This window comes from Arvicola amphibius, chromosome 17 (genome assembly GCF_903992535.2).
Source record: "Arvicola amphibius chromosome 17, mArvAmp1.2, whole genome shotgun sequence".
In the NCBI taxonomy this organism is placed as follows: Eukaryota; Metazoa; Chordata; class Mammalia; order Rodentia; family Cricetidae; genus Arvicola; species Arvicola amphibius.
Window position 1 is genome coordinate 15,162,802 of NC_052063.2, and position 10,219 is coordinate 15,173,020.

Here is a 10,219-nt window from a genome sequence, read left to right on the forward strand (position 1 = left end):
TCTGCAGCAGACTAAACCTCGACAGACTGCATGCAGGGTCTGATGGTCCACTTTGCAAAGCACTTTAAAGTTGGCTGCAGGGGCAGGGGGGTGATCAGAATGCTAAGGCCAAGAAAGCTAGATAATATTTGACAATTGATTAGAGAGGAAAGATTTGCTGGATGGTAGAAATCCTTCCTGCTCGGGAAAATACCAAGCTCGTATTCCACATATGCATGAACCTTAACCACTTCAAGTCTCTTTCTGTCTGCTGTCTGTTGGGTTTCTTTCTTTCTTTTTTTTTTTAAATGCTGGAGCACATATGGATTTATACTGCTTGCAAAAAGAGAATTCAACAGAAAACGCTGCTTTTGGAAAACTGTAAAGGGTTGTGCACGTCAGTGTGGAAGCCTTTGGGAACAACCACAGCCTAATGGGCAAACCTGCCAAATGCAGCAGCTGTCTTTACCACTGTGTTCTTTGAATTGCAGGGAAAGCCGCAAAGTCCACTGAAGACCCCGGCCTACAATGGACAGCCATGGCATTGCCGGCACTCATTTCTCTTGTAATTGGCTTTGTTTTTGGAGCCTTATACTGGAAGGTGAGCCTTCTACTGGAATTGCTATTCTTCCCTCCCCATCAACAGCTTTACATGTTTGTTTGTTCATACCATGTACACATATATACACACGATTGACATACTCCTATTTTTCCAAGAAATGGTTCTATCGAGAAAAAAAAAAGGTCATTTTTATCATAGCGTACAACCTCAATGAAATTGAAGCTTTAGAAAAATTTCCATCCTTCTTCATTGTGTGTTGGAGCAGTCCTGTAACAGTATGCACACTTAAGGGATGGGACCCAGTTTAATTAAATAGAAAAAGGAATTAAGTATATTCAGACTCATATGCTGTACTTAAAAGCCAAACAGATGTGTCTATACATGGCTGCTACTTTGAACGTTCCCTCTTTTGTTCTCTTGCTGAAGTCTGTCTAAAATTTTGAAGGTGCTAAATCATTATGACTCAACTTTAAGAGATATCTTTTTAATTTGATTACTATTTATCGAATAGTCTAAAACTATTGAGTTGATAATGCTTGCACGACCTTCATTGCGCGTGCGCCGCCCCCCCCCCACACACACACAGTCATTTTGCATGCTTAAGAAAAAGCACCTGGGATGGCACGTAACTGCCATTAGTGATGTAAGTGAAGACCGCTGACCTCAAACCTTGCAGCAGTCATTGGTGTTTCTGCAATCCATGCCACTGGTTTGTTTTTGCTTTTATTTTTCCCAGAAGAAACAGTCAAGTCTTACAAGAGCAGGTGAAAATATACAGATTAATGAAGAAGATAATGAGATAAGGTATTTTGTTCTCTGAACCGTGTGTGCTCGGATAAACTTGGTGCTGCCATTTCCCGCGCTATGCATGATCGTAAACATCTTTAGGGTGTTTGTTGTTCACTGTTGGACCCCACCTCCCATTCAGTGTGTTCCCTATCTTTGGCTGTTTCTGACCGTCCACTGTCTCCTCAGTCCTACGTCTTTTCCTGTGGACTAGCTGTCTCTGAGGGCACATTTGCCTGTGTTCTTTTGCCACAGACTCCTACGTCCTTAGAAGCGAACCTTTTTTGCCTGTGTCTGGTGTCTGTCTTATCCTTGTTGCCTGAGTTGCTTTCACAGACAGCGTATTCTTCATCAGCTCTTGTAGATACATTCTTTGTCCTGTTGTTTTTTAAATCTCTGTGTGTGATTCAACTTCCTGGTCAAAACCCTTTAGAATGACTTTCTCTGGCAGCCTTAACATAGCTTTTTACTTCAGTCTGTTTTCTGCAGCCCTTAACTTTGCCCAGTTTATTTAACATTTTATTTAAAGCTAAACAACGCCATTATTTTAAATGTTTTCCTACCTACTGTAACTGACCCAGATGATTCTTCCCCCTCTCATCCCAGCACTTTGTTTTATCTGCCTTCGATTATAATCTTCAGCATGGTATTTTTCTCTTATGTCTGTCTGTCAGTGTACACACACACACACACACACACACACACACTGAGCATATAAACATTATCGCTATATATTTTTAACTATTTCAGCTGATGATTGTGGGGCAATATTAAACAGGCCACATCATCTTTCTTCCCTGTAGGACAGACATTAAGATAAGCTTCTTACATGTTTGCATTAACCCTTCCCCACCCAGCATTTTTTTTTCTTTTGCTCCTGTGTTTACTAACATTTCTAGATCAGCTTCTTACAGTGTCCTGCTGGTGATGACTTCAGAATCTCTCCAGAAGCAAATGAGGATTTTTTTTCTTGTTGTTTTTCAGTATGTTGCAACAAAAAGAGAGAGAGTTTCAGGAGGTGTAATTGTGGGTGTATCAACATTGTTACCTTCGCACAGTGGTAAGTTGCTGGAAGTCAAGCCTCAAGAGCGTGCAAGAACCATAAAAGATCTTAAAGGTCAACATTTAGAAACAAACTTGATTGTTGTGTCCTTGATGGCACTGGTGTCTAAATGTAGCTGAAGCTGTTACAAAGCTCAATTGTGCCTGCCTCTCTCACTGACAGACTCTCAGGTTTTGAAATGTATTGGTCCACAGTAGTGGCTTCATTTTAGATGGGAGATACATAAAATATTAATCATTGGTTTTTGACTTGGAGTAAAAGGAAGCAGAGAAAATTAGGAATAAAATAAAAAGATAAATAATCGCATCCGATTTCATTTAGGTGTGACCACTCTCAAAGGACCGCGACCCATTTGCTAGATACTTAATAAAGAGAAAACCCCAAACTATTTTCCTGCCATTTAAAGGAAAACAAAACAAGACAGCTTCTTATAGCCAGAACAAAACTGCCAAGGCAAAATGTCACTGGTGCAGGCCTGCTCAGTGTACTGACTCCATAAACCAAGAACAGACACCTGATGTGATCATGTGGTTTGGGGTGGGGGATGCTGTGCAAGAAAGGAGAGTATGGTCTGGCTAGAAGGGACAGGTGTTCATTATCTCTCACACTAGCAACTTTTCCTGCTCTCAGGCAGAGATGCGGGTGGTGGGACACCCAGAGAGCCCTCAGCTGGATCCGTTATCAGTTCAACCTCTGACTCACTTTCACTTCCGGCACCTGGTCAGTAATGATTGCTCTTAGCCTTGGGTGCCTTTTCCCGTGAGCAGGACTGGCTGCTCCTCCCTCCAGAGCCTCAGCTTTTCCTACACACCTTCATTTCGGAGGACCATTTCCTTCTTCTTTCGGGATAAAGTGCCTGCTGAAAACTCTCTCCTTTCCCTATAGGTCACTGTCCTTCCAGCTGTCACTCTGTCCCAGATTCCAAAATTATCTCCAAATTGAATCTTCCCCGGGGAACCTGGGTCGTAGCCTCTGCGTCTTGCTCTAATAACTCCCTTTGATTGGTATAAGAGACCATTTTTAACAACTGACTTACCATGAGAAAATAATTGCTCCATATACATTTGGCTTTTGCTGCCAGCCATCCCCCTGACTGCCACGTGCACAGCACGATTGTGGCTCTTATCTGCTCCCGTCCTAGCTTCTTGAGGCTCAATTTTTCCCTCTCCTGTAATAGATGAAGTAATAAAGAAATGAAATCTCCCTTTTTTTCCAAAACAGTGTTCTTTAAGTTGAAACCATTGTTCTTCCTTGAATCCCCTTTCTCTGTCCTTCAGCTCCAGCCCAAGCTTCAGTGTTCCTTTCTCACATGCCGCCCCTTAAATGGTTAATTACACCCTAGCAGCTCAGGTGATAACCACCGTTGTTTGGTTGGGGGATTGCATTTCAGGGATTCTATTTTGGTGTGTAGTTCTTCAGTCCTGTGGTTTGCACTGTGGCGTTTGCCCTGTGACATCTGGATTATGATCAGGGAACCCAAGCCACTGCTTAGGAGGAAAAGAATTGATGACATTTTAGAACAGACGTAATCAAAGGAGTTATACACACTTCCACCAGGCTGCGAACATTCAAGGACAGGAGGTCACACCACATCCCTAGCACGGAACTCATTTCCAGTACAATATGGATGCTTCATGAATGTTTGTTATGCGGATGACCCAGTGAGGCTTAAACTATTTTAACCAAATGGAAGAGAAAACACTAATTCTCCAAAGGAAAGAAAATTTGCAGATGAAAATAAGAGTAATGAAAATAATATGGAAGGAACTAAGTGATGAACTGGAAGCAAGAGAAGTTTCTTTTAAAAATGTTAAAGTTGTGTTTGTTTGACATCAAACATGAAGAATTTTATAGTACATAAGAATTTGACTTTGTCACCTAGATGACATTAACGACCCATACAGCAGCCTACTCATGAATTGGGTTGTATGGAGTACAGCTTAAAAGAGAGAAATAAAGTAGAGATGACTTACATTAAACGCTTCATTGATGTTGGTACATTATTGGGAAGCTGTTCTTCATGCTTCTCAAAATGTTATTTCAACAAAGTACAAAAGCTACATTGGTGTGTGTGCTTCACCACAGCATAGTTGTGTTAACTGTGGCCTACGAAAGGTAATAATACTACAGGATGAAATTTTGAAGTAAATAAATTTACAAAGTTCAGAAGTAACTAATGGGGTTTGCAAAGGCTACACAGTAAGACATTAAGAGATGAGGCTACTGAGTCTAGAAGATGTGAGCTTGTCACAACCCTGGATATTGATGTGAACAGCATCCCCTAGGGTTGTGTCAGGGCCAATTTCTCCATCTGAGGGGCTGGAAAAAAAAATCACTGGCCATAGAAGAAAGGTTTGGTCCTGTGATTGATAGAGGTAATGTGTACACTAAATGTGTCAAATGGTGACTGATTGTTAGCATTTTATTAGCAATAGAGAAGGTTAATGTAGAGACTTCACGTAGCATGAACAAAGTTAGGAAGGGCTCAGAGTACAAACAACTGTTACAAAGCCACGTAGCTGGTACAAGGGACCCCAGTGGAAAGTCACATATTTAGGGTGTCTTTATTAGGGTTAGTATTGCTTTGATGCAACACTAAGATCAAAAAGCAATATGGAGAGAAAATGCCTTATTATTATTATTATTATTATTATTATGCTTCCTAATCACTGCTAAGTCATCCAAAGACCTCAGGACAGAATCTCAAACAGGGCAGGAATCCGGAGGCAGGAAACGATACAGAGGCCATAGGGGGTGCTGCGTAACTGGCTTGCTCCTCCTTTCTTGCTCAGCCTGCTTTCTTACAGCACCCAGCACCAACAGCCTGGGGGTGGCACCACAAACAATGGGCTGGCCCTCCTGCTTCAATCACTAATGAAGAAGATGCTCTACCTCTGGTTCTTAGGGAGCCATTTTCTTCTATGTGGTTCCCTCCTCTCAGATGACTTTAGCCTGTGTCAAGTTGACAGGAAAAGATCCGGCACACAGGGTCACTGCTGAAAAGAAAGAGTGGATGTCAGTTTAAAAGCACATTTGAATTCTAGGAATATGGCTTACGATCCATTAAGTAATCTAAGCGCTGTTCAGGGGCGTAGAAAAGTACCAGAGATGCCGTGCAAGCATACACTTAGGAAATGTCATCAGATACTAGTGTGGCCAGAGGGACAGAGGTTTGAACTGGAGGTAGAGGTTATGCCCCGGGTGAACTGTCTTCCATTCAGATGGGAGAGATGAGACCTAGGGTCAGGGCTGTGACAATTTGGGAAAAAGAAAAAAGATGGACCACTTTGGAGACATTGCAGTAGAAGAACCAACCAGTCTTTACAGGTAGACTGGACAGCTTGATGGGTCTCCGTGAGGATCTGTAATTTAAGGAAGAAAGCATGGGGCTCCTGCTGAAGGATATGGGATGTCTGAAGTCAGGAGAGAGTTCTTGATGAGATGAATATTGATCGGAGAAGTTCCCACATGCAGTGACCTCATAGTAGGGAGGTCACTTGGGGCTGGAACCTATAGATTGGAATTTGAGACTTATCTATGGAGAATCTCACTCGAGACCTTGGGAAAAACACTTGACTCGTAGAGAAGGCTGAGGCTGGTTGGTCATTAATAGCAAGCACTTGTAGCGTGCGCTTAGTTACTTTCCGTTATTTCACCTCGGTAAGAGTAGAAAGTAAATTTCAAAAAGTATAATTTCAAGGCGTCTTAAAAGTGTATGTTTTCATGCATTTATTATAACGCCAATATATAAACATTTAAGTATTTTTGAAATATATTTTATAATTTATATGTGTATATATACATATGCATACACACACGTGTAGGCAGTCATAAAGAAAGATTAAAAACAGCACAAAGTAAAATTTCCCTTTAGATCTGAGCGACACTAGGAGAAATAGATCTGAGACTTGGTAGGAGAGGAAGCCCAAGCCATGCCTGGACATTTAGGACTTGGAAATGGAGGGTCACTTGTTATTGAGGTTCCTGATTGCTTTCTGAGATGTTTCCTAAAAGTGTCTTTGTTTGGGGAGGGCTTCTTTTTCCTGTGAGTTTTCTTTTATTGCTGCATGATAAAGCAAAAGATTAGAAATGGTTAGGTTAGGCCTGGAGTTTAAACCTCGGCTCTGCAGCCAGTTGTAGCATCCTGGACGCTTTGACATCCTTTAACCTCTGTGTTTTCATAGGCACATGCTGCTGTGTTGGCCAGTGTACCCATCCAATGCCATCCAATGCCACCATTATACTATAGCCTAGCTGTGTAGCATGTTGTCCCAGCGAAATTTGTAGACCTGATACTGTTTCTACAACAAAATCACCGAATGACTTGTTTGTAAAATGGCATCCCCATCATTAAGTGGCACATTGTTGTATACTGATGGAATAACAGTACCACACTATTTATTTCATGAATGTGCTGCAAAATCCAAGGCATCATTATAAAGAAATTGTAATTTTGTTCGATGGAACAATTGCTGTCAGCCTTCAATTTTATTTTCTTTCTTTAGTGACTCAAGAACAAAAATCTAAAATAGATTTCCAGTACAGATTTCTGTGTATTTAATTAACTCTAGAATTTCAAATTATACATTGCTCTCTTGTGTTCTCTTATTCCAGTTTGCCTGTCTTGCCATGCTCTATTTTTAAAAATCTTTATATTCTCAACTTCTGAAGTTTTCTTTTAATCTCTCTTCGTTTCTCTGTATAGATTTAATTTTGCTTCCCCAAATTACTGGAAAGCAGAAATATCTGAGCATTCAGTGGTTTAAAACCAGCCCCGAGAAACTAAAACAAAGTATGTTTTTTTGTGCTTCCCCAAGTACAATAAACTGTACCGAGGCCAAGTGAATTAATTCCTCAGCCTGTGTTACCACCATTACATTAATTCTCTCTTGGTTTAGAAACACTGAGTGAGAGCCTGTTGCTGGGATTTCCTCAGCTGGGAGAAATGATTGCTTTGAACTAGCTAGGCAGCCAGAACCCTGGAACTGCTCAGCCCTGAGGCTGGAACAGTAGCCTCTGGACAGCTTCTCCACCTGCCCCAGCTGTGTGTCTTATGCTACTCCATCTGGCTCCACCTCCACACTCCCTAGACCCCTCCTTGGGTTCAAACCTTCTTTGTTCACCATCCAGCCACTACTCTGGATGCTAGAGAACTTCAAAGCTATGCAGATTGCTCACTCTCCTGCCCCAAACTGAGATAAATGGAGGTTTGGGGGCATGATAGCCGTGGGATATTAATTTATTCATTCTTTTTTCTTGTGTACGTGTGTTCATGTGCGTGTATGCATGTTGAGACAGGAGACAACTTTGGCTCTCATTCTCCGGGTACCATCCATCTTGTTTTCGGAGACAGTATCTTTTATCAGCTTGGAGCTTGCCGATTCATCTGGGCTGGCTGGCCAGTGATGTCCAAGGATCTACCTGTCCCCATTTCCATAGTGCCAGGGTTACAAGTACATGCTACCATGTCTAGATTTTTCTTTTAATTTAAATGTTATTTTTATTGGCTTACAAAGAAATGGGTCTTGATATGGCCATACATGTATGTGTATGTATGTTTGTATGTATATATACATTTATGTATATGTGTATATATATGAGTGTGTATATGAATATGCGTGTGTGTGTGTGTGTGTGTGTGTGTGTGTGTGTGTGTGTGTGGTTTTCAAGCAGGTTCTGGTGATCAAACTCAGGTTCTTATACTTGACTGGTAGATATTATATCAGCTGAGCTGTCTCCCCAGCCCACTTGTCCACTTATTATTATTTTTAATTTTTCAATGGTCATCATCCTGCTCTTCTGTTTTTCTAATACTTTTCAACAAAGTATGCTTTTGATTCTCTGCCCCCTCATTTCTCCTTCCTTCCTATAGTTTACAGTCATTCGTCCATAGGGGAAAAAAACTATAATCTTTTTTACAGCACTCTCATGAAATAAACAGGGTGACCTCACCTTTCTAGAGCCAATCCCCCTTCCTACCTCCACCCCCATCCTACCCCCCATTGTTTCCTCCATTTTCACATCTCCTTTATGCCCTTTTCCCGGCCCCACCGTCATCCTTCCTCATCACCCATTTACCCTTCTTGGTTTCCTTTACAGCTTCTTAGGATTTATCCACATTTACGCCCATTTGTGTGTGTGTGTGTGTGTGTGTGTGTGTGTGTGTGTGTATGCATGCGTGCGTGTGTACTTATGTCTATAGAAAAATCACACACTTTTTATTTTCTTCCTGAGTTTGGGTCACTTCACACAGTATTATATATTCTAGATCAAACCATTTTCCTGCAAATTTTGTACTTTCCCTTCCTCTGATGGCTGGATAAAGTTCCACTGGGTACCGGCACCGACACAACTCATTATCCATCCACCTGTCAGGGGACACCTCGGCAGGCTCCATTTTCTTGCTATCATGAAGAGAGAAGCAGTGGAATTTATCCATTTGTATGTCCAAGAAATATTTGCTGCCTGTCTATTATGCTGCGTGCCAGGCCCTCTTCTGAGGGTCGTCTACTACAGTGACAATCATAGACAAAGTCATCTGACCTTGTAGAGCTTCTAGTCTAATGAGAAGAGAAGACAACAGATCCTAAATAAGATCGTTTGAGATAATAAGTCTTCCCAAGGAGACAGTGGCTCATTATCACAGAAATCCTACCCAGTCCTTTAAGGCTATGTGTAATACATGTTGACTCTGATCCTTGCTCTGGAGTTTTATGTGAATTGTGAATTTAGCTATAAAAGAAGGCAGCAAGACACGTCTTAATCCTCCTCTTCTTTCTTCTTCTCCAGGCTGGTGACAGTTCATGTTTGCTTCATAAATGAAGCAGCTTTAAACAAACTCCTATTCTGTCTGAAGTGACAGCCCTCATCTTTGTCTGGTCTTGCTACCCATGACTTTGTACGGATGATTCAGAAGTGGGAGCAGAGCGTTTGGCTGCGAACCTGACACTGAACTTGTCATCTAGAAAGAAGAATTTACACGGAGCAGGACTCTGGAGGTTTCGCAAGTGATGATGGGAAGGAAGGAACGCCGTGTCTAGTCCGCTTGCGCCATTTGAAGGGCTTGGGAAATGCCCACACAGCTTCGGTCTTCAGTTACAACCTGCAGCCTGTAGTTAATTCTGGACCCTGCAAGTAGATCTCAGCCTGGATATTGGGGGTGAGGGGGGACTTCTTTTTTTTTTTTTTCACAAAGGGATGTAGAAAACAGTTTTAAAAACAATAATTCCGTAGCATCAGCCACTGTATGAAGTTGAAAGCCATGGGGAGTATGTTTTGTTTTTGGAAGCAGGCACGTCTGCTCTGTGGTTGTGATTAGCAAGAGCAGCCAAAGCTTTGGCTCTTCCTGACCGAAACCATGTGCACCACATCCCGCCAGGAAAATGGACATGGCGGGCTGGTTCATGCAGCCGAAGCTGCGCTGGATTGAAGTAGGATGCCAGGGTGTACGGAAGACTCCAGTGCAGTTGCCGCAGCAGAAAAAAGAAAGCTGTCGCCATGAACCAGAGGAAGAACGTGCCAAGGAAGACATTTGGCCCCTAGTGAAGCCGGTCTTTTCCCTTGACTGTCACTCTAGAGTGTGTGATTCGTGTTTGCAAAACTAAAATGTGACACGCTTAGGTTTAGAAACTACCGCAGAGCTATGTAAGCAGACTTGGGAGAAAATGCTGAATGTGTAAGGGTCCCGTTGTTTTTTTTGTTTTGTTTTGTTTTTAATTTTATCATGGAAGAGAATGAAAATAAATGATGGTATGTAGTAAGTACATAAGGTTAGTAATGTACACTTAATGCTAATGTGGGTGTTGCAAACTAAGTAACTCGGACTGTCC

At 41.9% G+C, this 10,219-nt stretch overlaps 1 protein-coding gene across 2 annotated transcripts in view; it reads left to right on the forward strand.

Annotated features, from left to right (window-relative positions):
* The window catches only part of Kitlg (KIT ligand), an 81,141-nt gene extending 71,593 nt beyond the window's left edge, over nt 1-9,548 (forward strand). For both annotated transcript variants that reach the window (XM_038314951.1, XM_038314952.1), the window contains 4 exons: nt 471-580; nt 1,278-1,345; nt 2,312-2,387; nt 9,180-9,548. In XM_038314951.1, the coding sequence (XP_038170879.1) occupies nt 471-580; nt 1,278-1,345; nt 2,312-2,351 (218 nt within the window). In that variant the 3' untranslated portion in view covers nt 2,352-2,387; nt 9,180-9,548. The remainder of the gene's footprint in view (nt 1-470; nt 581-1,277; nt 1,346-2,311; nt 2,388-9,179) is intronic.
* Nucleotides 9,549-10,219: the final 671 nt, after the last annotated feature.